Raw genomic sequence first — 27,591 nt, 5'->3', positions numbered from 1 at the left:
TCCAGCCATACTTCATCTGCCCACGGGTGTGTTGAACAATCAGGAGCTTATGAGAGTCACCCTTCCTCCCCCTTCCGCTCTTTCTAACATATTCAGCATTTGCAGCTAGTTGGAGGGGCATTGTTTGGAGGGTAACAAACACAGCCGTGCACGTTGCATTCCAAACAAAAACCCTTTTCTCCCAATTCTGCAAAGAGGTTGTGTATGATGCCAATGGTCTCCATCTTTGTGGTCTCCTAGTCCAGTGATCCCCAGAGACATGTCTGAGTTCTCACAATCCACACAATGGTGAATCATCGCAACTAAAAAAAGAACTGGTATTTTAAAATAATAATTGTGTTGTCTGGATCTGGTTGTTTGTTGGTGCCAGGAAGGTGATATAGGGACTGAGTTTCTCTCTAACTCAGCCAGGGGGTAGGATGCATTCTGACTCTGTCCTGTCTCATCTCCACTTCTATGACCCTGGGTCAAGCCCTGGCCATCTCTCCACCCCGTGCCTGCAGTGACCACCCTCCGCCCCTGTCAGCTTGGACTCCTCCAATCCATTACTGACTCAGCAAACCCCAGCCTCCCACTCCTTCTTACCCTCCAAAGGCTTCCTATGGCCCATGGAGTCAGGGGCTCCCATGTCTTACATGGTCTGGTCTATGTCCTCATCTCCAGCCTCTGGGTGGCTCTCTCTCCTTCACTCCACTCTCTCTGGCCACCTTTCTTACAGTTTCTCAAACATACCAGAAGCTAATTCCAACCTCAAGGCTTTCTATCTGGAACATTCTTCCTCTCTGTCTGCCTGTGCATGATTTTCGTTCATCCTTCAAGTCTAAGTCATCTCTACCCCCCACCCCCACTGTCTTAAGAGTGTCCCTTGCCCTTTTCTGTCTTAGCTATGACAAGATTTTCCTTTATTTACTCTGAATCTGTCCCTTTCTTCCTATTCCCACTAGACTGGAAGCTTGACAAAGACAGGGGTTACATCGGCTTTGCTCACTGCTGTTTCTTTAATATCTAGGGTAGGGAGGCCCACAGCAGGCATTCAATACATATGGACCATTTGACTACTTAATAGGTGAATGGATGTAAATAAATTTTATATAAATGGGATGGTGCTACCTGTATCAACTCATTTTTTCCCTACGTAGTAAAATAGCACAAACACCTTTCCATTGCAATACATTTAGATCTGTATCATCCTTCATGTCTCAGCTGCTGTTCTATTGTCCAGTTGTGACATTATTTACTGTCTCATATCCTTATTGATGGGCATTTATTGTTTTACATCTAGGATGTTATAAACAGTGGTTTTAATCAATCGTGTGTATCAATACATTTCCTTTGAGTAAATTCCCAGAAGTGAAATTTCTGGGTCAAGAAGTGTGCACATTTTATAACTTTATACATATTCTCACACATAAAAAAGGAAGATTTCACCAGGTATGACTTTGGGTCTGAAAAGCTGTTTGGTTCATTGGCAGGGGTGGCAAGTGATACATAGAACACATCAAGGACAGCCTGGGGACTGTGAACTCAGAGTGGGGAGCTTGGCCTGGAGGTGGGTAAAGTGAGGGAAGCTGATTCCTTGACCCCTATATTCCCCCTCCCCCCCACTCCCCAGAAAACAAATAAACCAGTAAATGTGACACATGACTCAGGCAGTGAGGACTGCAAGGGAGAAACTAAAGACGAGGAAAAGACTTCTTTAAGAGGCTGTGTGTGGGGATGTGGGGGAGGCATCTATTCTGGATGGTCCCTGACCCCTAGGCTGGGCCAGCTGCTCTGAGCCACTCCGGTCTCACAGAACCATGGGCTGGGCCCCAGTGCTCACAGGGAATGGAAGGATCTGGGTCTCGGTCATCCTGCTCCCAGGACTAAACACAGGGAACATTTATTGAACTACTTGGAAATAACATGAAATACAGCAAAATCAACTGAAAAGGAAATAAATTGGTAGAATGTCAGGTGATCTGCACGGACCAGGTTGGGTCACATACACCGGGTTGAATCACATGGACCAGGTTGGGTCACATGGACCAGGTTGGATCCGCATGGACCAGGTTGGGTCTAGACAGACCAGGTTGGGTCACATACACCGGGTTGAATCACATGGACCAGGTTGGGTCACATGGACCAGGTTGGGTCACATGGACCAGGTTGGATCCGCATGGACCAGGTTGGGTCTAGACAGACCAGGTTGGGTCACATGAACAAGGTTACTATCAGGGAAAACTTGCCATGATGGGTCTCCTTTGAGCAAGGGAGAGGGGACACTTAGTACTTCTTCACCGAGGAAAGCGACTCTGACAGGGGGATGCAGCTCCACAGAACTCAGGAAGAGAGGAGCCCTCCAGCCTTCCTGTCTGCCCTGGGAGTTTCATCTGAAGGTGTTCCCCTGGGAGTCCTTTCCCCCCTGACCCTAGGTGCAGCAACATCTCAGGGCTTGGACAGCAACTGAGGGATGACCAGGCGCTCAGTGCAAGGAGGTGGTTTGCTTACAGGGGCCTCTTTCTGAGGGAGAGTTCTATTATTTTTCAAATTGAAACTAAGCTTGAACTTGAGCCCTTTTCTGGAAATACTGTTTTTCTTCTCAGACTGCCTTTTAACAAAGAACATAGAATTCTTTTTCCAGGAAGATGAAGAATACCTACTTTCCCTCATCCTTCTATTCACCACAATGGAAAATTCTCGACCTTAGATAGGAAACAAACACAAAGGCTTCTGAAAGGTGGAGAGGAGAAGCAGACCAGCTGGGACCTGAGGAACAACATGGGCGGTGAATCCCCAGGTTTCCTTTTGGCCTCATACATTCTAGACTTGGAATTAAAGAGACTGGCTACCTGAAAATACCAGTGGGCACTGACCAAAAAAAATCCTCGCAAAAAGCTATTCTCTCAACTGAAGGGGCAGTCCAGCAACACAAAGCTTTCAGACAATAACTGCTCTGCATCAGCCAAACACCAACTATGTGAATCTTCAAAAATTTCAAGGTTAAAAAGTTTTAAAGGAGCATTATAGAGTACAATAATCTATAATAATAAAAGCGTAATATGCTAATTAGACAGGACAGCCGAACTACCTTCCGGACTTTATTCCGGATGTCCTTCCAGACAAAGCCGCAGGGGCAGGGGCCAAGGTAGAGGTGGTTAGGGGTGATGAAGCAGGCAGGCAGAGTGGTTAGGGGCAATCAGGCAGGCAGGAAAGCGAGCAGTTAGGAGCCAGCGGTCTGGATTGCGAGAGGGATATCCGACTGCCAGTTTAGGCCCGATCCCGCAGGGATCTCAGGCAAGTGATTAGGGGGATCCCTGTGGGATAGGGCCTAAACCGGCAGTCAGACATTCCCTGAGGGGTCCCAGATTGGAGAGGGTGCAGGCCGGGCTGAGGGACCCCCCCCCCCCCCCCCGTGCATGAATTTCATGCACTGAGCCACTAGTATTCTAATAACTAGGCGTGGTGCTGGATGGGTGAAGGATTTATTGGGGTGATCACTTATTAAGTTAGGTAATAAGTAATGAAGTCTGGTCACTGAGGTGTACACTGAAGCTAATATAATAATGTAGGTCAACTGTAAGTGAAAATTAAAAAAATGATTAAACAAAAAAATAAATACCAAAAAAAGCATTATAGGGCAGTGATGGAAGAGTAAGGCTGAAGACCCATGAAAAAGTCTGGAACAGGTAAATAAGGCAGCACATGATATTAACACTTGAGATTTACCTATGACCACACAATGGAATATTTTGCAGCCATGAATTTTTCAGGAATGTATAATGAGAAAGACAAATGTCCATGACAATAAGAAAAATGACCAAACTTCATGGGTTAGGCTCAATGCTAAGCTAGTTAAAAAGATCAAATTTAATTCTTAGAATGATCCCATGAAGTATGTAGTATTTGTAATTTCATGTTTACTGATTAATAATTGATGCAAACTTGCCTATGGTCATAGAATGGAGCTGGGGTTTGACCCAACACCCAAGTGATTTCAGAGGCAAAAAGCTCTTTTATTGATTTGTAGAGAAAGAGAGAGAGAGAGAAAAAGAGAAGAGAGAGAGAGAGAGAGAGAGAGAGAAATTGCTTTGTTGTTGCACTTATTTATGCATTCATTGGTTGATTCCTGTGCCCTGACTGGGGGATTGAACCTGCAACATTGGCATATTGGGATGACACTCTAACCAACTGAGCTATCTGGCCAGGGCCAAAAAGCTTGTTTAAAGTACCACACTGCATTGCCTCAATCATCTCCCTTCCTTCAGGTGTTTACTTAAATATCATTTTCTCACCAAGGATTTTCCTATTTTACTTTCCTGGCCTTGGGCTCTGCCACACCCCAACGTCCCTGTGACAGTTTCCTGGTGGGCGTGGCTTGTGGGTGTAGCGAAGGTACGGTCAATTTGCATATTCCTTTTCGCTATTCCTTTTCCCTGCTATATATACTAGTATTTTTCCCATTTTTGTCATCATCCATATACAATACGTTTTATCCAAAGACATATGGGAATTTAGTGTATAATAAAGCTGACATCTCAAATCTATCAAAGTGAAGAAGGACTTTTAAATAAATGATGTAGGAACAACAGGGTGGCCACTTGAAAAAAAAATTAACTTGCTGTCATTACTCAACCCTATAATAGGGTAAAATCCAAAGGAATAAAAATACTAGAAGAAAACATGGAAAACATTTTATAATTTTGGATTAAAAAGGCTTTTGTAACTTTGACTCAAAATCCATCAGTTATGAAAAGGAAGATTGAAAGTGAAAACAAACAAATGTTTGGAAACATTCAGTTGGGAGGCTTGGGTGAGACCCAGGCACTCATTCAGACAATGCTGACTGGAGTGTAAATTAATTCAGTCCTGATAACATTTGGACATTATCAACCAAATTTTAAGAAAATAATATGTTCTTTTAACCAGCAATTTCACTTCTAAGAGTTAATACTAAACCCCAATTCACACATGTGTGAAATAACAAGATATGAGATTTGCAGTGAGGCAATAGCGAATGTTTGGAAACCAGCCAAATGTCATTAATAAAGTCCTAGTTAAATATATTATGGTACATCTATTCAACAGAAAACTTCGCAAGTCTTGCAAATGAGCAAGTGGTACAGCTGCAGAAATCAGTGTTCTGCAGCGCTAACTGAAAAAGGGCACAGAATAGAACAGTGTATATTATATTACCTTTTGTGCAAATAAAAAGGAGAAAGAACTTACACTTGTATTTACTTGTGGATGCCCAAAGAAACCCTAGAAGGATACATTTAAAAATACAAACATTGATTGTCTATTGGGGTGGTATTGGTAGACAAGGATACCATTCTATAATTTCTTAATTTTCATTAAAAATTACAATGAACACAAAATGTGGGCCACTAATTCCAAATTTTTAAAACTCTCCCACGGGCCAGGCTTCACATGGTTGGGAAGATGACCCAACCGAAGGCCACCAGTGTGTGGCCTGTGCCTTAACTATTGGGTTGTTTGTAGGATCTTGGTCCTTAACTACCAACATGGTTTTGCTCTTCTCATCAGGCCTCCAGATCATTCTCAGCAAACAGAAATCTTAGGCAGAGGCACACACGCTCTCCAGGCAACGTCTGGAAGCTTCTTTGAAGCCAACAGGTGTCTCTGGTGTCAGCTTGTGCTGCATCGTGTGGCTGAAGCCTGCATTTCCCCCCTTTCTGTTGGCTTCAAAGAGCAATCAGACAGGAACACTGGTTAAGTGATCACAATTTGTCATGTTGAAAAATAATGCCGCTGTATCATAATTTGATTGCCTGTAATAAAACCCATATGGAACTTCTGGTGCCTTCTTTCATCCGTAAATTGTCAACTGGATTTCAGGCTCCTTTAAGCTAAGTCGACAGTGTCAAAGTGAAAGTATAAGTGAAGGCAAGGCGATCAAGGCTAAAAAACGGCTCGTCTGGAACATTTTGTGATAAACGTCTACAGTTCCCCATTGATTGTACCTCAGTGGTTTCATGTTATACCTCTGTACCAAGAGTCAGGGCCTAACGTACCGTTTAACACAGGGAAATTTGTCTGAGAAATGTTGAATGGTACAAAAACCCACTACTCCGCTCCTCTCCATCTGTTAGAAATTTGAGCCACATGCTGCCTAAAATAAAAGGAAAAGCCCAGTTTCCTCTCCTACTTGGATGACCCAACAGCACAAAGGGCAGGATTTGCTAGGCAACGGTGTCTCCAGGCCACCACTAAGCCTTTACTTTCCTCCTTCTGAGAGCACCGTCACCTGCATAGAGCCTTTGTCAGATTTAGGGAGAAAAATGGCATTGCTTCAAATTCTTGAAGGTGAAATTTACTTCTTCCAATTTGCCTTGAAAAGAAAGCAAATTAATAAACAAGGAGGAACTCACTCCAAACCCAAAGTCTACTAAAAAATGTTCTGTGGAACATCACAATTCCCTAAGCAGATTGGTATTAAGTAATTAATATTGTTATTTTACTTTGCTTTACTACAAATCTGAAACTCACCCAAGGAGGGTCTATCACTGTAGCTAATTTTGTATTTTTATTTCCCTCACTATTCCTGCCCCATTTGCATCAAAGGATAAAACTGTATCCCCATCTTTCAACCCTGGGGTAAAAAAGGGGAATGAACACAAGTAGCACCACCATAAGAAATGCCAGTTATGAGAGGGCTCCCCAAACTGCCCATCAACTACAAGATCTCTCCTTCCCGTCTCCTACTGGGGGTGACCGCACAGGAACTCTAAGTGTATCTTTAAAAGTCAGCGTGATTTCTGAGCAAGGACTTGCCATGCAGGCTCAGGGCCGCTCAGTGTGGGAATGATTGTAAGCATCAAGTAACCTTAGGAGCTGCTGTTGGGTTTCTACTGAACTCAGGATGCCTCAAGCCTCACAGCGCAGCCTAGTGGAGAAATCAGGAAGTTATCTAGATTGTAGTGTTTTGTTTTTAATTGGCAGTATGCAGTGCTTTCTCCTTTTCTAAAAAAGAGAAAATATAGATGCACAAAGAGGAAAAATATAAAATTCTCCCTTTATCCTCCTACTGAAAGAAACTACTACTAACAATTTACAAGTTTTTACTCTCCACGCCTTTGGGTGGAAGGATGAAACGTGGGCCAGCGGGCAGGCAGGCATCACTTCCCCCAAAGGGATCCTTCTGCATATGCTATTGTGGAACCTGCCCTTCTTGATTAACATTATATTATGACTGTCCTCACACGCCCACGATTCTATTTCTATGTCATCCTTGTTTCTGATGTCCAGTGGAAGGGTGGTACCGTAATCATTATAAAAGCCGTCCTATTGGAACTTTTGTATCTTTCCAGCTTTTCTCTTGTAATGCTGGAACTAAAAAAAGTCTTGTGCATGAAAATTTGCTCCTTTTCTCAATAAATCCCTCTATGTCAAATTGCTCATTGAGAAAGCATGCGTGTTTTAGGACTTTAAAACTGGGTACTGCCCAAATGCCATGGTTCAAACAAGCCTCCCAGCGGTCCAGGTAGATGATTAAGAGATTTCTGCCCTGGACGGTGTGACTAAGTTGTTAAAGCATTGACCCGAGCATCAGGGCACGTACCTGAGTTGCAGGTTTGATCCCCAACTCTGATCAGGGTGCGTGCAGAAGGCAACCAATTATATTATGTATCTCTCTCTCTCCTTCTTTCTCTCCCCCTCCCTTCCTCCCTTTCACTGTCTCTAAGAAGAAATGGGAAAAATATCCTCAGGTGAGGATTAACAACAACAACAAGAAGTTATTGGACATTTTAGAGGGCAATAAAAAGAACATAAAATATCGAAACGTGAAAGGTAGATTTCTGTTTCCTTCTGAAATGTTTTCCATGAGGCGGATCTAAGCTGCAATGACACTGATCTAAATCTGCTCCTTACCCATTGCTCCTTCTCTCTTTGGGAGAAGAGAGGCAATAGTGTTCATTTTATCTGCTTACACTAACTGAATCAAGCTAGGCCGGACCGGTTACCCAGTAAGATGCTTTTTATTGCACATCATCAGATCAACACCTGTTATAATGCTCTGTAGACGTACCCTCAGGATACTACACATCGAATCTTGGCTGAAGTCTAGCACCCAGCACCTTCATGGAGGGGCCTCATTCATCTGCGGCACTGACTGAGGCAGGGATGCTATCCTGAGATTAAATAAACTGGTTGCTCATCGTAGTCATAGATGGAGAGTGGGAAAAATCAATCAAAGAAAGCAATTCATGCTTGCTCCCTATAAACAAGGGTTTCCCACTTTCCCAGCAACTCCTCCACTGGAGGAGGAAATGAATTTCCAATGGCAAGTGAAATATGGGCAGAGAACTATGCAATAAGATATTACTTTCTTGTTTCTTTTCTTTTTTCCTTTTTTATTTTTTATTTTTGGAAGCAGTCATTACTTTGGGGACATTCCTAAGGACATGTGAGTTGGCACACTCTCAAACAAAGTCCATTGTGTGTGAGATGGAACAGAAACGTACATTTGCTGTGGGCATAGAGTGGGTGGACAGTGATCCCGAGGTAAGTCATGTTGGGCAAAGAGATTCGTGGAAGCTTCTTCTGTTCTACGATTAGTTCCAACAGGTTCTGACAATGGCATTTCACATTTATTAGAGGAAAAATATCTGTTAAAACATGACTTCAAAATGCAAAAGCTAATAACCCAAAGCCTAGAACCTGCTTGCCATCTGTTTAACCGACACTTTCCCGTAGTGGGAGAACTGGTGAATGCTGGCAGAATTAGGCGGCAGACTAAGAATGGCTTGGCATTGTGCAGAAAAGGGGAAAAAATCACATCCTTTCCCCTGAATTTCCTGATTAGACCACCCTCCTCCCTGACCCAATTTTACTGATCAGCCTCCGACTTTCTTGTGGGGAAGCACGGGACTTGGTTGGAAGGTCTGTACGGAGGATTCTCCGAAAGGTCGGGGCCTCTGAGGGGACCTTGCCGAAGGCAGCAGCTCCTGCCTTGACTTTTCCAAGTAATTCCGATCCCCGGGGTGTTTTGCCAGAATCTCTGTGTTTAGTCTTTCAGACCCGGCCTTGTAGAAGAAGCATGTGCTCCCTCAAGGATACCTACCCTGCTGATTGTATCTAGAGCTTAATTCTAGCTCAAGCTGTTGTGACAATAAAAACCCAAGAAGGCAGGCGAACAGGGCCACTTGGCGGCGATAGCCAAGAGGTGCCGTAGCCTCTTTCACAGAAACGTGTGCGAGAGCAGTCTGTTCATCGGCCGCTCGGGGCCTGCCCGTCAGCCCCGGCACTTTCTATCCCAAAACTCTATTACTTCATTTATAGCCCTTTTCATATCCAGGAATGATTTGTTTTGTTTGCTAATTTTCTTGTTTATTGTTTATAGGAAGAAAGCTCCCCTGAGGTATGTGGTTCTATCACCCCAGAACCTAACACCATTCCTGGCTCAGAGAAAGCACTCAGATGTTTGTTGAATGAATAAATAAAATTATTCATGGCTCCTATTTATTGTTTGACACCTGTCAACGGATGGACTCCGGGCTGGATTTGCAGTTTATTAACCAGATGGTCACCTCAAGTGGCTTCAAATTGTGATAAGTGCTGTGAAGGAAGTAAATATATTAATTTACTCTCAACTCTACCACAGACCAGTGGTCGGCAAACTCATTAGTCAACAGAGCCAAATATCAACAGTCCAATGATTGAAATTTCTTTTGAGAGCCGAAAACCGACTTCTGCGCACGGGCCACAAAGTTTCAATCGCACTGTACGTGCGCGCCTGCACGTGGTATTTTGTGGAAGAGCCACACTCAAGGGGCCAAAGAGCCGCATGTGGCTCACGAGCCCCAGTTTGCCGACCACTGACACAGACAATGACAAGGCAGTGTTGCAGTAAGGGACACCGCCCCTGGCTGCCCGCTTGGATTCCATGGAGGGGTGGGGACTCGGGTGACAGGAGAGCGAATGCCCCATCTCAAGGGAGAGTCACAACTCACGTCCCACAAAATTTCCCATTTTCCAGAAATGTCTGAAATGTGGAATTGTATTTGAGATCTCCTAATTTAAAAATATTGTCAATTAAAATATTATCAATTAATTAAAATATTGTTTAACACATTATAGGTCAAATAATACCATTTCCCAACGTTGGTCTACGTGCCTAACAGCATTTCTTAGAACTGTTCCTTGGAAGACATGCCCGGCTGACTAGACAACTAATAGTTATACGGACATTTGAGTTTGAGAAACACTCAGCTAAACAAAGTGAAGTGAGTGGCTTGCTGCAGGACTTCTCAGAGCCTTTAGTAGACTGGTGTCCATTGTGAACCAGTAGTATAAAGCAAGTAGTATTTTCCAAAATTATCTGATGGTGGAGTCCTAGGTCTAGGTTGATTTTATTGTACTGATGTTTCCAGAAATTTTATACATATATTAGATGTCTCAAAAGGTTCAAAGTGTTCCCTCTTGTTGAACTTCCAGGCACAGAGGCTAAGCATGTAGGCTTTCTAGCTGTGTGCTTCTATGCAACTGACTTCACCCCTCTGTGAGTTAGTAACCGCTCAATACCTCAGGGCTTTGTTCTAACCCTGGAGGGAGTGAATCAAACTGGATAACATGAAAGGGACAGTTAATTCACAATTTATTTTGCCAACTCTGCATCATACCCTTCACTTGATATTTCAACCATGATGAACACCATGGCAGGTTAAAGACTGAGTTAAAAATACCAAATAAATGGTACACTTATATGATTTTACCTAGTTTACCTAAGCGAACGCATCTATGTCAGACATATATTTTGAAACCATGTTCTATTTAAAGGAGCGTTAGGCAGAGCTGACAATGAGATTGCGATAATATATTCAAGCACCCACTGGAAAGTGAGTGGTAAAGTAGGCGTCGTCCTCAGCCTAGTCAGGCAGCTGGGACACGTGATGCCTGCTGAGTGTGCTGGGCACGGAGCACCCAAGTGCACGAGAAACAGCCAGGCAGCAAGACCACTGTCTCCATGTCTGAAAAGAAAGTGATTACGGTGGAATAGAGTTTTGCAAACTTTAGATTGTGACTCTTAGTGGATTAGAAACTAATTTCGTGGTTCAAAACTGACATCGGACGAAGTGAAAAAGAAAAAGGAAATAGCAGCCTGTGTTAGTGCTGTATGAATAGCATCATTTTGTGTTATGATGTATGTACATGTTTGTTTCATGTATGCACATGTATCTCTGGTCAAGATGTGAAAATCTATTCTTACTGTGGGTCATAGTCAAGGTAAAAGTTAGTGCAATAGTGTATTGAATAAATGATGCTGCAGCAGCTCTATAGTTCCACACACTTCATGACTTCCTGATAGAAAGTTGGGTAGGAAAAAATGTATCTTCTTCTATCTGTGGTACATCATCTTTACCAGCAAAGCCTGCTTTCTTTTCTTTTCTTTGGTTAATCCTCACCTGAGGATATTATTCCACTGATTTTTAGAGAGAGTGGAAGGGACGGGGAGAGACAGAGAGAAACAGCGATGTGAGAGAGACACATCGATTGGTTGCTTCCCACATGTACCCTGACCAGGGCCGGGGATCAAACCACAACTGATATGTGCCCTTGACTGGAATCAAACCCAGGACCCTTCAGTCTGCAGGCTAACCGGCTAGGGCAGAGCCTGCTTTCCGCTGAAGAAATTTCCCAAGCCTCCTTTCTAAACATAGACATGTGACTCAATGTAGCCCCTGGGTAAGTCTTAGGAAACCCCTTTCATTTGATAGGACATTGTGACGATGACAACTTGCAACCAAGGCAGCCATCTGAAACCACAGGGCTGACCCTGTGAGCCTAGCCAGTCCACGGAGGACACTGGAGAAGAGGGACTGGGCCCGGGGCTGTGACAACCCTGAGCTGCTCCAGCACCCTGCCTCTGGGGCTCTTACGGCCTCACTAACTAAGCCGCGATGGCCTTGGGGCCCTGAGGTAAACAAACCAAACCAAACCAAACCAAACCAAACCAAACCAAACAAACAAAACACACAGATTATAATTCATTTGGCCTTCTAATGTTGGACTCAAGTGATTCTTTTTTTTAATTATTATTTTTAATTTGAGATTAACTTGGTATTTATGATTTCCCATTTACTAACATTTTTGAATAGCACTCCCTCAAAGTAACAGTATTCCATTTTGCCTATTTGCAACCTTATTGCACAGGTTTCAAATACTAGTAATTGGTAAAAACATAATGTGGAACATGGTAAGTATGGAGTTGGCCAATTCTCCTTTAGCTGTGAAACTTGGTTGAATAAGTGAGTTGGTTTCTCTCAGGCTTTGATTTCTTCCTCTCCATAAATGCTGAAAACACAGACATCCCCTGGGGAGTTGGTGTTTTAATGAGATGATTCCTTCAAAATGACTTTATCACAGAATTTAACTTAAGATAGAGCATGTGAAACACGCAGAGGGGTTCCGCTGCCAGAAGCCCCTCAGGAGGGGGGCATCCGGTCAGTTTCAGAACTTGGGTTGAAGGTGAAGGAAATTTTTTTTTTTTATATATATTTTATTGATTTTTTACAGAGAGGAAGGGAGAGGGATAGAGAGCTAGAAACATCGATGAGAGAGAATCATCGACCAGCTGCCTCCTGCACACCCCCTACCAGAGATGTGCCCACAGCCAATGTACATGCCCTTGACCGGAATCGAACCTGGGACCCTTCAGTCCGCAGACCGACGCTCTATCCATTGAGCCAAACCGGTTTCGGCAAGTGAAGGAAATTTTTGATGAACAGAGAGAAAAAGAAATACAGGCAGAGAAACTGGGAAGCAGTGGACATCTGCCAAGGTTAAGGCCGGCCATACTGACGGGAGAAGTTTAAGGGAATAGTGGAAAGTACACTTGGAAATATAGAGTGAAGGGTGTAGACACCCTTAAACAGCAGACTGAGAAACCAGGTATAATGGGTATGGGCATTTACATTCTATTGTTTCTAAAAATAATTTCACACTCCTGCACTTTTTAAAACCTACATTTGGACTTATGTCTTTGGTTATGTAGCTTTCAAATTAGATTCAACTGTGCTACCTCTGGAGTTCTGGTTGAGGACTATGGAAAGGAGGAATACAAAGACTAAAATGTGGGGTGACAGACGGAGAAAAACCAACATCCTAATAATAGCTACTTTTTCTTCAAAATGCAATATCTCTATGTTCAGTATTTTACATGACATTTAATTTCCACAAGTGTGAATCATGTGAGCACATGCTGGATACTATTATTATCCCCATTTTACAGATGAGGAAACTGAGGCTCAGAGAGGTTAAGTAACTTGCACAAGGTCACACAGCCAGTGGGCGACAGAGGCAGAGTTGAAACCTAGGCTCCTTGACTGCAATGTTTCTATTTGCATTGACTACTTTACTAAAGGTATTGATTCTATAATTCCAATCCTAAATGACAGCGGCAGGACGGAGTCGCCGTTCACTGAGATGAGGAAGCCTGTGCATTGAGCATGTAGGCACTCTGTGGTTGTGGTTGTGGACATATGGAGGTTGAGATGCTCAGTGAGCGTTCAGATGGAGATGCAGTGAGCATTCAACTCGAAGAGGCAGCTGGATAGTGCAGCCTGGATTTCAGGGGTAGATCTAGGCTGGAGAGAGAAATGTAGGACTCGTCAGCAGATACTGATATTTAAATCCTTGGGACCAGGGGGTGATTTGTAAGAAAGTGAGGGTAGTGAGAGGAAACAGCTAAGAGCTGAACTCTGGGGGATGCCAAGGTGAGAGGGCAGGATCCAGCCGAGGAGCTAAAGGACAGCAGCCAGGCAGGAGGGCCCGGGAAGCAGGTGCGGACGCTGCTTCAGGAGGGGCCTATTGTGTCAGGTGTGAGAGGCAGGTCCAGAAGGGCAAGGACGAGACACACCTGAGCTGGCAGCTGCCCTGAGGGTGGGAGGTGCCACATGGCGGCGGCTGTGACAAGAGCACTTTCTGGGAGGACAAAACCTGGAAGGAGTGGTTCAAGACAGAAAAGAGGAGGAGGAGGAAGCCAGACCACTGAGGATCTCTCTTCATATCTGTAGTCAGAACGAACTTGCGGGTCAATGCAAGGATCATAATTCTCCTTTAAAAAATGGTGCCTCTTACGGAACTGTATGCTCACTGAAGGGCTAGGATGGTGATTCATCTCCTAAATGCCTTGCACAGGGTTGGTGTTTAAATAACAAGTGCCGAATTCAATTAAACGTTGAAAAGGAAAGGAATATTCCTGTTTCCATCTCACGCATCTGTGCTGGACACCACTTTTGAGGGACCTCCTCCTGCCCCCAACACTAAGACACTTCTGGAAGCCGGGCTGACAACAGAAAGTGTGTGTGTGTGTGTGTGTGTGTGTGTGTGTGTGTGTGTGTGTTTTAAGCAGTAAAGGTCAAATTGTCATTTTGTGTGTGTGATGAATCTGCAATGCGTAGCGCTGGTTCAGTGGTTGAGAGGAGAGGAAAATTAAAAAAGGAAGTCTTATCCTTGCCCACACGCTGGCTCGTGGGAATCCCAGTGCAGCGAAACCTTCCAGGCATAGAATTTATCTTTTCTTGGCCTACGTAGTAAATGCTGCGTTTGTTCATGAATCCTGGCCTTGTTTGAATCCTGCTTTGCCCTGAATGTAGTTTTATGAGGCACAAAAATCAGACTGTCGAATGGAAACAGAAGATTTGTGTTTCCCCACAGAATGAAATGGTGGCATCTTTCTCCCAATTCACAGCTCGGTGGGTTTTAGGGGCGAGGGGCTGGGCACACCTCTTGGCTCGCGTGCGGGAGGGGAGGGAGAGCCACATGGCTGAGCCCGAGGCATCATTCACTCCGCGGGCTCTGAATCAATACACTGACGGCCATTTATGCATAAGTGCCACTCCCCCCAGAAGGCCATTGATTGAGGAGTTTTCTTCCTGCTACTCTCTCAGGGCTGGGTTCTCTCATGACCCTTCTAGAACAATTGGTGTGTGTGTGTGTGTGTGTGTGTGTGTGTGTGGCTCCAGAGACACATTGTGCCGCTGGCGACCAGATGAGAAACCAGAGCAATCAGAAGGCTGCTTTTTGTGTGTGAAAGATCTTTGCAGGCCTATGTACTTACGTATCCCCACGTTTACAGACTGAAGGGGAACAGGGAATGGCTAGTTCATGACATGTCTGTGTTTTATATGCAGAGTACGGAGTGGCATCCAATTCCAAGGTACCGCCAGCAAAGACTGGAGGTTGGTGGTGTCACAAAAACAGATGCACATTTTGTTCTGGGACCTAAGGGCGCGGACTCACTCAGAGAGGAAGACAAGTTATAACGGGGGAGGGGGGTGGTCTTCTGAGAGGTCACCGTACCTTCTGAGCAGCTCTCGGGGCTTGACTATATCAGATACCAGCCATGCTCCCTACACACGCCCCTCTTCTGACTCCAAAATCATTTTGAAAGTCATTCCATTCAAATTGAGGTGCTCCCTCTCAGAGTCCTCAATGAAAAGGAAAGCTGAGCTGAGAAAGCACAGCTTGGAACTGTTCTTGAAACAGGAATGGGTTGGGTGCGCTGGGTTTTATGGGGAAGTGCATGTGTGTGCGTGTGCGTGTGTGTGTGTGTGTGTGTGTGTGTGTGAAGCGTGGCGATCAGATGTTGACCTGGTTTACTTCCTTAAGATGGGGATTAGGAGGAGGCACTCGACACCTGTCCCAAGGTGGGTCTCCCACCAGCAGCTCAGTCTTTCCCTACGTCAGGCAATGGCTGGCTTCGGATGCCCCTGTGAACACAGCAGTGACTATGCAGAGGGTCACACGCTCAGGATGGGCTCCGGAGCCCATGGCCAATAGCGTGGGCTCCATCCGTGTCTGCACTCCGAGTGAAGTAGTTCACAGCTTCTCAGATATCCACGAATCCCGATGACCCGTTTATAGCCCCGAGACAAGCACCGTTCTGCGAGAGGGTTATACAGCGAGGGACTGTTCCCTGGGCCAGCGAGGCTAGTTCTCCTGTGTCGGGGCTCCCTCTCCAACACCTGTCCCCCTCTCCCCCCCAGCAGACACCTGACACCTCGTATTAACACCTGTGGGGCTTTTATCTCTTCCCTGCTGGACTGCACACTCTCTGAGGACAGGAACGCTCTGTCCTGTCCACCATGTGGCCGGGCCTCGCCCGTGCCTCGCTGTGGCACACTCAGCAGAGATTTGGTGCCTGGATGCATGGAAAGACCTACTTTGAATTAGACAGAAAGCAAGTCAATGGGCTCCCGAATTGGTGCATTTGGGGAAGAGGGCATTTGAAGGGCAATTGTTCTAAACTTTTGAAGGAAAATTTGAATATCGTATTTCTTGGACTTAACTTTTACAGGAACAGCAAGAATACTGATAGTAAGAAACTAACAACTGATAGCCCAGTGATCTTTTCCCAGTTTTAACAGTTCGGAATTTTCAGCTGCTGTTTAGTATTTACAGTTTGACTCTTCCCACTACCCTAGGCGCCTGAGACTGCAGAGCAATGCACACCATCTATGCACCGTGTCTAGAACAGGGCCTGGTACGCTGTAGGTGCACAACAAGTGGAGCCAGCGTCAGCATCCGCAGAGTGGCTGTTCTTAAGACAAATATATTGGTCATCTTGACACATGAGCATATAATCAATAACTCAGCCCAGCTAATTCTTTCCTGGTTCTAACCTCAACTAGAGGCACTTGATTTAACCCTAAAGTCTGAAAAAAAAAACACTGTCATTTAAAAGTCCATTAACGAAGGAAACTAATCCCTTAAAAGACAATGTATTCATTTTTATTTCCTTCTTCATTCAAGGATCTCTTCTCTCTGCCCTGAACACAAACAAATAATTTCATGGTTCAAAGCTCATGCTCTTCTCAAGATCAAAAGAACCCGCGCCTTTCTTTGTTCAGGCCAAAAAAGTGTCAAGAAAAAAAAAAGATGAATTCTGGATACCTCCTTTAAAAAATAATCTAGTTTTTACAAAGGTATTGCTCCAGGTTGTTGGAAAATAATTAGTACATAAAGAGTCAGCCCTTATGGGTAAAAGCTTTTTACATAAACCCACCCTTTACTGGAAAAGACAGTGAAAGACCAATCCCGGCTATGAAAAGTGGGAAACGAAATGTGTTGCACGGAAAGCCCCTCCGCCGCCGAGTCGGGAGGGTAGTTAAGTCTTTAGGAACCATTTTTATTCTGCTAACGCCTTTCCCTCCGGCTGCCATTGATCCCAGATGCAACCTGTCTTGCTTCCCCTTTGATAAATGGAAGGAGGGATTCATCTGTATGTAACCCACCTCCGCTGGCTTTTACATAAAACAGACGCCCCAGCTGGGACTGTCTGCAAACAGATGTTTCTGCTCCGGCACGGGAGGCACCGCCACAATGTGCTGTTTGTTCCGGGGGGCGAGGCCCCGACACCTGCCGGGGCCCGGGTGCCTGCAGAGGCATCTGTGGGCCACCGTCCTGCCCAGCGGCCCCAGAGGAGTTCGCCCCAGAGGGGACGGACTGTCCCACCCGCACTTACCCTCTCTGCGGGGACATCGTGGGCCGGCCCGGGGAAGCCGGGGATGTCGAAGGCCTGGTCCTCGCGCGCCGCACACTCGGCCTCCTGGTGGCTGACAGCGGGTGCCTTTTCCTGTCCCTTGTCCAGTTTGAAGAGTTTGTTAAAAAAGCCGGAGTCCTTGGGCTTTGAGGGGGCCGCTCCCCCTGACTCAGGTGGCAGAGGCGCCGGTCCCGGGGTGGCAGCGAGGCCGTGGTGGTCGGCGGGGGTCCGGCCGGGGGTTTTATCGGGGCCGGGCCCCCGCGCAGCTGCCGGCCGCAGGGCCATGCTGTCACTCGCGCCTTTGTCCCCTAGGCCGCCCGCGGAGCTGACATCGGGCTGCCCTGGCGCGCGGGGTGGCTCCGATGAATCCTCGCCTCGGTCTCCGGTACGCCCTGGTACAGGCCGAGGGAGAGGCAAGAAAAAATGCGATTTAGCAGCTGGTGCCCGGGGTTTGGCCTCCTTCCCGGGATTCTTTCCGCTGGCAGCCGCGACGGCGCTGGCGTCCACTGTCTTGGGGGAAGAAGCGGCCACACTGTCTTCCTGGACACTTATCCCCAAATCCACTGCAAACACAAACACAAAACAAACAGCCGTTATTCAGCCCAGCCCCGCGAGGAAACGCAAGTGTGGGCAACGGACGACTCCGCTTCACACACAAACGCCACCGCGCACACGGGGTGGGGGCCGCCGCCTGCAGAGCAGAGGGTGGCTGTCAGCTGTCCCCGGACCCCGTGCCTCTCGGGAGAGAGGGACAGAAGGTCCCGAGGAGGAAGCCGTTGTTGGGAAGTCCACACCAGGTGCTGCATCCCCCAGGCTCAGGTTAAGGACCTCCTGCATCTCCGCAGGGACCCCTGAGACGCACACTCTCACGCTTTCCCCTGGGAGGCAGGAGCGGGCAGGAGCTTGGGCTCCGCATCTGGAAGAGGTTGCTCAGCCCTGGGACTCCTGGCATCTGGGTTGGATCCTTTGTTAGGGGGCCCATCTCGAGCATTAGGGTGTTTGGCGGCATCCTTGGCCTCAACCCACCAGATGCCAATAGCATCCCCAAGTTGTCACAACCAAAAATGTCTCCAGACACTGCCAACTGCCCCCTGGTGGCGGGCAGGGGTGTGTGTGTGTGTGTGTGTGTGTGTGTGTTGCGGGGCGGGGGGTGCTACTCGCATTTGAGAACCACTGAGCTCGAATGCCTATTTGAATCCAGGTTACTCACCTATCCTGTGCCTTGGCGGTCTGGTACAAGGAGGCATTTTGTTATGAAGATGGCGTGCGTTAGCATTCTTAGAGCACGTAGAACTGTGCCCAGAACACTAGCTGTTGTCAGGATGCATGAGTGAGGAAACAGGCGGGGAGGTTATGGGTAGAAATCTGCTGAGAATACTAAAGGAGCTCAGAAATGAAGACTCAGGAAGTTTCTATTTTAAGGCTAGAAGAGCAGATGTCCACACGAGAAGGCAACTCAGGCCTCAGGCCGGCGTGGCATCAGGCACATGGGGTCAGACATGTGGGGTGAGCTGCCCGGGGCTGCACCTTCTGCAAGGAGGACACTGCTGCCGGCACCCCTTTTGCTTTGACCTCTGCATTGACCTTCAACTGCCTTCTTCTCTAGGTCCCTGTTATAAAGCAACTAGAGGCCTGGTGCATGAAATTCGTGCATGGGTAGGGTGCCTAGGCCTGGCTGGCGATCAGAGCCATTCTGTGGGGCGACCAGCGGGGTGATCAGGGGGACCCCCGCTGGCACCCGCCTTGGCCGACTTGGGGCCTGCGGGCTGGGGCAGCTCCTGTGTTGAGCGTCTGCCCCCTGGTGGTCAGTGCACGTCATAGCAACCGGTCGTTCCAGCGGTTGGTCGTTCCACTGTTTGGTTGAATTGCATATTAGGCTTTTATTATATAGGATATGATATACCACACATTTTGGAACCACAGTTGAAGATCAAGATTTTCTACTGCTAAGTTGTATGACCTTGGACGAGTCACTAAAATTTTGGAATGTCCTCGTATGTACAATGGGAATAATGGTAGCTCCCTTGCAGGGCTGTTGAGACGTTTGAAGGAGGAAACTCTTGCCTAGGACCTGGCACACGGCCTTCGCCATAGTGGGTCTTGATAGCTGACAGATACTGAGATTATTTTTAAGGTTTCTGCCATGCCTTTGCCAACATTGCTTTCTGCTTTATAATTTGTTGACAGCTACTTCTTTAAAAAATATATTGATTTGAGAGAGAGAGAGAGAGAGAGAGAGAGGAAGGGAGAGGGGGAGAGAGAGGGAAATATCGATCGCTGCCTCCTGCACGCCCCCTACTGGGAATTGAGCCTGCAACCTGGGCATGTGCCCTGACCGGGAATCGAACCAGTGACCTCCAGGTGCATGGGTTGACGCTCAACCACTGAGCCACACCGGCTGGGCGACAGCTACTTCTTAATATCTGATTGTAGGAAGACAGAGAGAAAGAGAAGGGGGGACTGAGGATCTTTTGGTCTGCTCATAGTGGGCGTTAACATGGAGTGAGGCATACATCCATCCATTAGCAATTGTTGCCAAATTCTAGCATCTCCCAGTGTCTAGAGTGAGGAACAAACAAATATGGAGGGGGGAGGGGAGAGAGAGAGAGAGAGAGAGAGAGAGAGAGCGCACTGGGTTCTTGTGCAGAAGGGCAGCCTCCCCGTTAAGCTCCGAGGAGCACAGAGGAAACCCACGGGAGGCCCATGGCAAGCACCAGGGTTTCCTCACAAACTCGGACCTCAAGGAATCGCCTGCAGGAACAGTGACCATAACTTCTAGCTCTTCTTAGCCTTTTCCCTGTGGTCCCAGAATTCATCATCACGGTCAATGTTATTCTCAGGGGTACAGGCCGGAGGGGAGCGCGGGAGTAGGAAAGTGATAGATGAGTATGTCGGGTGCCAGGAAGCCAGGAAGCGGCTGAAGTGTCAGAGTGAATATAAAGGAATTGCGGGGATGGTCCAGGCCAGGAGAAAAGGAAACAGCTGACAAAAAGGGAGAGACTACGATTCAAAACAAGGAAGGGCTTTTCAAAATGCCAAGAGCATCAACTGATCTCTCTCGGTCCTTGTCCTCTCTTCCTCACTCTCTGGCTGGAAACCAAAGGAACAGTGGTGAGTGCTACAGCCGCGGAAAACGGCTCTGAAAAGAATTTCCTGTGGACAGATTTTTAAAAAGTGCCAATAAATTGCTTTGATCAAGGATGCATTTCCTACATCCCGGGATCTAGACGAGACTTCAATGCATTTAGAGATTACAACAGATGCAAACCATAGCTCTTGATATCACGGAATGGGTGAAGTGCTTTTTGATAACTTGTGAGATCTAGGACTTCTTCCATGGGACATTCCATGACATCGAAGCTCGGCCCCTCAAATTGGGCGAGTGCATACCCATGTCCATCACCTAGTACTTCTATTTCCTTTGCTAAAATGCTCACCTCCCAGGTGGGCACATGACCTGAGCAAGACTAATTAAAGAAATCCTGGGAGTTTTGCTGAACCTATTAGAACAGAGTTTTGCCCTTTGTGCTTGGGTTGGCAAACAAGTAGGGGGTACATCAGAGCGGGTGGCCTTGGCCATCCCTTTTGGGAATGCTTGCCCACAGATGACGCTAACACAGATGAAAATAGAGCCAGAAGATCCAGGGAGCGGTGGCCCAAGGATCGCATTTGGACACCTGGATCCAGCTGTGCCTGAAGCTGGACTTTACCATTACAGGGCTAACAATCTCCCACCCTCCCCGACTTATGTCAGTTTAAATTATGTACATACGCAGTGACTTGGAGAGAATTTCAGGGGCTTGGTCAGTACCTATTTCACTAGCCAATTAGTGGCAACCAATTCTCTCCTTGAAATGGAGTCTCCAGGCTCCTCAAGTCTGCCCAGGAGGCAGTTAGTATGGGAGGAAAGAAGGTAAAGACAATGAAATGGGAGGAAGTGAGTTTTAAGGAGCCGGATAGAAGTGAAAAACACTTTGTCTTCTCAGTTCAGAGGAAAAAAATCCACTTGGGGAAATGAGATTACAGTCATTTGAGACCTTAGATAAACATTAAAAACAAATACGTTTTAAGACATTAACTTACACGTACACATACTCACACACACAAATCCAATCTGCGTGAGTGAGCAGAAGGAGATCCACTGGAGCCCTGGCCGGGTGGCTCAGTTGGTTAGAGCGTTGTCCCGATATGCCAAGGTTGCGGGTTCGAACCCTGGTCAGGGCACATATAAGAATCAACCAATGAATGAATAAGTAAGTGGAAGGACACACTGATGTGTCTCTCTTTCTGTCTCCTTTCCCCTCTCTCTAAAATCAATAAAAAATTAAAATAAAAACCCATCAGAGTGACAGGCTTTATACTCTTGCAAAGATGGGGATAGTTTACACGCCTTCCCGACGTGATTCTGGAAAGAATAAAAATGCTCCTTTCGGATGAGCCGAACTGAGTCTTCATTTCCTAGGAGGAAGCTTGGGAGAAGCCAGCCCATCTTGAATCTGGTTTCAATAAAAAGTTTTCTCGCAGAGCACAGACAGACAACATACCAAAGAGTTTCACTTTCCATGGAAACAATGTGCAGGAGTTCAGGGAAGATGAAAAGGCATCAGGTGAACGCCAGGGCAGCCCGCCGTCAGGAGGGAGGGCATGGATCCTTCAGGGCAGGAGAGGCACTTTGTGTCCGGCGCTGGTTTTCTTTCCTAAAAAGTCATGCTGTCCAGCGGGGACTGAGCACTTGCTTCTGGGGCAGCTCAGAGCCCTTGTTAAAGAATTTACCTTGTGGATCGGAAGGGCCTGGGTTTAACGCTGAACCCGTCATTTATTAAACACCCGACCTGGTCAGGTTACTTCTTCTCTTTGTGCCTCCATATGATTATAAAGCGAGCAAGGAAATCACAGTGCCTTCTTCAAAGGGTGGCTGGAAGGCTTAAATGCCATATTTCCCGGAAGACACTGAACACGGCAGCTGGCAGCTGGTGGATAGTCAGTGAACATCAGTTGTTTCCTAACATTTATATATTATCACTACCACTACCAGCTGACATTCCTAAGTATCAGTCATAAAACAAGGAGTTACTCCAAGGGGTTAGCTTACAAACTTGAGGGCTCTGGAAAGACTTTAAAAATAGAAATGAAATGAATTAATTTATCCTCGGAAATCTGAGCATCAGGTATGGGTCTCAATTAGGCTCCGAGTATTCTTAGTCAAAGCAAGCTGCTTCCTCAGAGTTCTAATGAGATATTTTAACAAAATATACAGTTTGTATTACAATACTGAGAACTTCGGAGGAAGGATTATCTTCTCAGAGGTCATTTTAAAAAGACTCATGGCCATGGCTGATTTAGCTCAATGGTTAGAGTGTTGGCCTACAGACCAAAGGGTCGAGGGTTTGATTCCTGGTCAAGGGCACTGACTGACCTTGGTTGCAGGTTCCCCAGCCCTGGGGAGGGGCTTAGGGGTGTGTGTAAGAAGGAGCCAATTGATATGTCTCTCTCATGTTGATGTTTCTCTCTCTCTCCCTCCCTCCCCGCCCCGCCATCCTCTTTCCCTTCCACTCTCTCTAGAAATCAATGGGAAAATGCCCTCAGGTGAGGATTTAAACTTAAAATAAAATTAAAAGAACTCATGATTTAACCCCCTGGGTGGTTTATTGGTTTAAGAGGAGAAAATAGAGCTGAAAAGGGAACCGGCCACTGGTGACCTCCCACCCAGGTGGTCCCTCCCTGTGGGCACACACAGGAACACCTTATTGTGGGCAGGATGCCTGGTGAGCCCCGAGCCAAGCAAGCATGCGTGGAGTTGGCTACAGGGTTTAAATGTTTAATGCTTCACGCTGGGAGAACCTGGTGGTGGTGATTAAAAAAAAAAAAAGTGACCTTTGTTAAGAGACGTGAAGTAGGAAAAACTACAATAGCAGAGGTTGGCATTTATGATGTGGTCAGCCTGGCCCTTAGTGTTTAGATTTTTTTGAATTGGAAAACTTCATTTGAAACTCCTAAAATCAGGCTTTCATTGCAATCTCTTCTTATCTGCTGAGGGATTCCCGCAGGGCACTGGGCCGGAGCTGAGTGGCTCCTTCTAGAATCTAGACGGAGCCATTCCAGTCCTCTCTATGCCTCCCAGAGGCGCCTGCCGGGTCTCTGAAGCAGGGGTCTGAGGGAGAGTGTGAATCCCTGGAGGACATTCGAGAAAACACGGGGGTGGGGGTCACCACCCCCAGCATTTCTGATCCAGGAGGCCTGGCGGGGGCCCCGGAATCTGCAGGTCTAACGGTTCCCATGGTGGGAGGGAGGCTCTGGCCCAGGACCACGCTGGGAGTCAGGGACACAGGGCACAGCTCGCAGTGACAGATGGCACCAGGCTTGGCTTAAATGGAAGGTCAGAGCAGGGTTTTAACCAGGAGGTCTGTCTGCCTCCACAGGCCACCCTCACTGATTTTACTCCGTTGCTTTCCTCTCATCGGCCCTAAATCTCGGCCTCCTCAGCTGTCACGCACCAGGAGGGCTGAGAGTTGTTCGAGTTGAGTTGTGTGCCCACAGAGGATGGAGCCCTCACCCCCCGTGCCGTGACCTCCTTTGCAGATGAGCAGGTAAGATGAGGTCCCCGAGGAGGAAAACCCAGGGTGACCGCGCCTTCTTAACAGGGGGAGTTTAGACACAGACACACAGGAGGACGATGCTGTGGGGACACAGAACACCATGTGGAAGCCGAGGAATGCCTGAGGCCCCAGGAGCTCACCCAGAGGCAGGGAACAGCACCCCCTCCCCACCAGGCCCCCCCATCCCTCAGAAGGCGCCAATCCCTCGACACCTCGAGCGGGGACTTCTGGCCTCCGCACTGTGAGACGACCCATTTCAGTGGCGTCAACCACCCGCTTGGGACACTGTTAGGGCGCCCCGGGCGACAGACACAGGTGTTTCAAGGTGAGCCTGTGGCTCCGATCCTCCATCTCATTTCCCCTAACCAGGACCAGCAGTCCCGGCCCGAGAGGGCCCGTGGCACTGACCTTCGTCGTAGAGTTGAACCGTGTGGGTTGACACCATCACCGGCGTCCCGTTGTGAACACAGGCCCTCTTAGACGCCACCTGCGCAGACACGTGCCAGTATCAGTCAAGTCTCCCGGGAAAGTCAGGGCTCGAGGCCACGGGGTGCCTCCCAAGATGAAACTTAATTTAAAGCCGTGTTTCTGGGAACTCCCAGCATTCCATCAGAGAAACGCGATCCCCCCTAAAGATGGATTCCTGGAACCCTGAGAACACCCCTTGTCTGCGTCTCAGCTCAGGAGCCTGCAGGCGCAGCAGGGGGGACCCACGGGCGATGGAACGCCCAGGCTGACTGATCAGTGGGGAACGTTCAGCATGTGACTCCGAAGCCTGTGAGGTTAGCCTCGCCCCACCGTCCTGCACACACAGCCGGGCCCTTAGTCAACACACCTGCACACACAGGGAGCTCGCTGCAGTCTTTGCCTGTACCCACACCTGCCTCATCTCATGCTGCAGCCTTTTCCCACTTTTAGGGCCCTGACCTGATGTTTTTCTTTTCTGTTATTTATTGTAGACTAGAGGCCCAATGCACGAAAATTCGTGCAAGAGTAGGCCTTCCTTCCCCTGGCTGCCTGCACCAACTTCCCTCTGACACCCAGGACCCGGGCTTTCCTCCTCCGGCCGCTGGCAGTCACCTGGGACCTGAACTGCTTCTCTCCTCCGGCCATCCCACAGCCACCGGGACCCGGGCTGGCTTCCCTCCAGCCCCGGCTTTGTCAGGAAGGACGTCCAGAATGACATCTGGAAGACGTCTGGTCTAATTAGCATATTACCCTTTTATTACTATAGATATTAAAGAAGATTTTTTTTTGTGTGTGTGTGTGTGTGTGTGTGTGTGTACACAGATACAGACATACACATATACACACATGGAAAGCAAAAAGTCACAATAGAGAAAATAATGGTATGTAATGTCATTTAAGGAATAAAATCATCTAAATTATACCACTAATCATTGACATTAATTGAAGATTGATGTTATGCTAAGTGCTTTGCACACCATGTCTTATTTTGTGGTTCTGTTAGTAGTGTAAGCCGTTAATAAGTGCAGAGATAAATAAAAACAAAAAGTTTCTAAACAGCAGCAACCAGCTAAAAGGTGGGCCTTCCTGGGGGGGACCCAGAAGACTTTTCCTTCCTTTACATTTTTGAAATGGTTTTCGTTGTTTAAAGTAAGCCCGTGTTCTCGAGTTTATCATGAACTCCACCAAGAATTCATGAAAGTGAAACACCAAGCCCACGTGACCATGTGGCCCTGAGGTTACTGCTGGCTTTCCTGGGCTAATACTTGGGGTGCAAAGTGGGCTTATTTGGCTCACAGAATTTTAAAAAGCGTTTTGGAATCAGTTGCCACTATTTAAACATCAGGAGATTTCATCAACACCGTTTCCCCACTCCTGATGGAAGTAAGAGTCGGGAACCTCTTGGCAGTGGACGTTGGGCAGAGCCCGCACCTTCGAATGGGCCCAGCACACGGCTCGGCTCCATGACTGCCTCGCCCTGCAGGCCAGAGGCTCCTGGGCCGGACATGGACTCACTGGGCAGCTTAGAACCTGCTGCTGCCGGGCCCCACCGGAGGGTTTCAGCTGGCCGTGGGGCCAGCCATAGGGTTTTAAGAGTCCTAGGCAATGAAAGTGTGCAGTCAGGTTGAACACCCGCTATGAGTTTCCAGCCCGTTTCTTCAAATCCAGCCTTCCATTCCGAGCAGGAATCCCCCTGTGATCTGATCAATACTCGCTCACAGGCATTCTCTTCCTCCTGGCAGAGTTCCAGGTCTCACACTGACTCCGTCTCTGAACCCTGATGGTGGACGTGCAGGCTCTCTGCTCCCCGGTCACGGAGACGCACTCGGCGTTCCTGGCCTCAGCCTTCCAGAGAAGTCTTTCAAAGACGAATTCCTAAACAAGCAGCCCCTCCCCCCTTGGCTGCACAAGCAACAGGCGAGGGGCTCTGGGCATTTGGAAGCCTGCCCCCCTCCCACACATGTTCTAATGCAATTGGTCCCGGGTGGCCTCTGGTTCCCAGCTGATTCTGATGTGCAGTGAGGCTGCGAATGACGGATCGTCCCCGGGGCTCTCATCCTCGCATGGTGACATTTGACCCCTGTTCTGTGCACGGAAGGGTGTTTAGCGGCATCCCTGGCCTCTGCCCACTAGACCAGTAGCACTACCTGAGTTGTGACGACCACAAATGTCTCCAGACATTGCCAAGTGCCCCCTGGTGGGGACGGGCAAAACCACCCCCAGTTGAGACCCACTGGTCCAAACCCACCTGGGAGCAGGTATCAAATTGGCTGCAGAGGGATCACCTTGGAGGTCCTTAAAGACACAGGCTCCCGAGGCTCCCAGCCCTGCCGCTTCTGATTCAGGGAGTCTCAGTGGGGCCCTAGAGCCTGCGTTTTTGCCAAGCTCTGTGATGGAGTCCGGAGGTTTGAATGCAACAGGACACGCCATGGGGAGAGCAGGCCCATGACATGAGCACTGGGCAGGCCGTGTATTCGTCCCCCCTGCCCCTTACCCCCCGCCGCCCCGCTCCGCCTGGTGGTAGCCCATGCTCAGTGACCGCAGCCACTCTACCTCATGAGCGTCTGTTTCTGAATCATTCTCTTGCTCTTCAGCTCTTTGGGGAACACTCATTTGGTTACCCATGGTTCCTGCAAGAGAGAAAAAAGAGAGAGAAATTAAAATTCAAGACAAACAAAAGTAGAGACCTGGCAAGTTACTGTGGCATGTCATCACAATGGCCTACATTTATTTGCGGGGAAAGAGACATTTTAGACCGTTAATCCACAAAGTTCAAGTCAAATGCAGCCCCGATTTTCAATTGCGTTTCATTTCTGGGGTACATATTTATCATGATGAACCGTGTATTCAGTGTGGGTAGCATTTCTTCCCTCTTGGTTACAGCTTCTATACCAAGGAGATTTTAGTGTGAAGATAATTAAAGGAATACTTACAAGTTTTAGTATTCTCTGTTCCTCAAACTAAATTAGGTCCCCTGTTAAAACCTGTCCTAGCACTGGATTTGTTTTTTCATAGCACTACTTGTAATTATATATTTATTTG

At 47.5% G+C, this 27,591-nt stretch overlaps 1 protein-coding gene across 5 annotated transcripts in view; it reads right to left on the bottom strand.

Annotated features, from left to right (window-relative positions):
- Nucleotides 1-27,174, bottom strand: part of BCAS1 (brain enriched myelin associated protein 1) — a 60,003-nt gene extending 32,829 nt beyond the window's left edge. For all 5 annotated transcript variants that reach the window (XM_054724153.1, XM_054724155.1, XM_054724156.1 and 2 more), the window contains exons 1-3: nt 27,098-27,174; nt 24,490-24,554; nt 17,468-18,048 (exon numbers count right to left, since the gene is read on the bottom strand). In XM_054724153.1, the coding sequence (XP_054580128.1) occupies nt 17,468-18,048; nt 24,490-24,554; nt 27,098-27,174 (723 nt within the window). The remainder of the gene's footprint in view (nt 1-17,467; nt 18,049-24,489; nt 24,555-27,097) is intronic.
- Nucleotides 27,175-27,591: the final 417 nt, after the last annotated feature.

Source organism: Eptesicus fuscus, chromosome 12, assembly GCF_027574615.1.
Source record: "Eptesicus fuscus isolate TK198812 chromosome 12, DD_ASM_mEF_20220401, whole genome shotgun sequence".
Taxonomy (NCBI): domain Eukaryota; kingdom Metazoa; phylum Chordata; class Mammalia; order Chiroptera; family Vespertilionidae; genus Eptesicus; species Eptesicus fuscus.
This window is presented reverse-complemented; position numbering and strand designations above follow the sequence as displayed.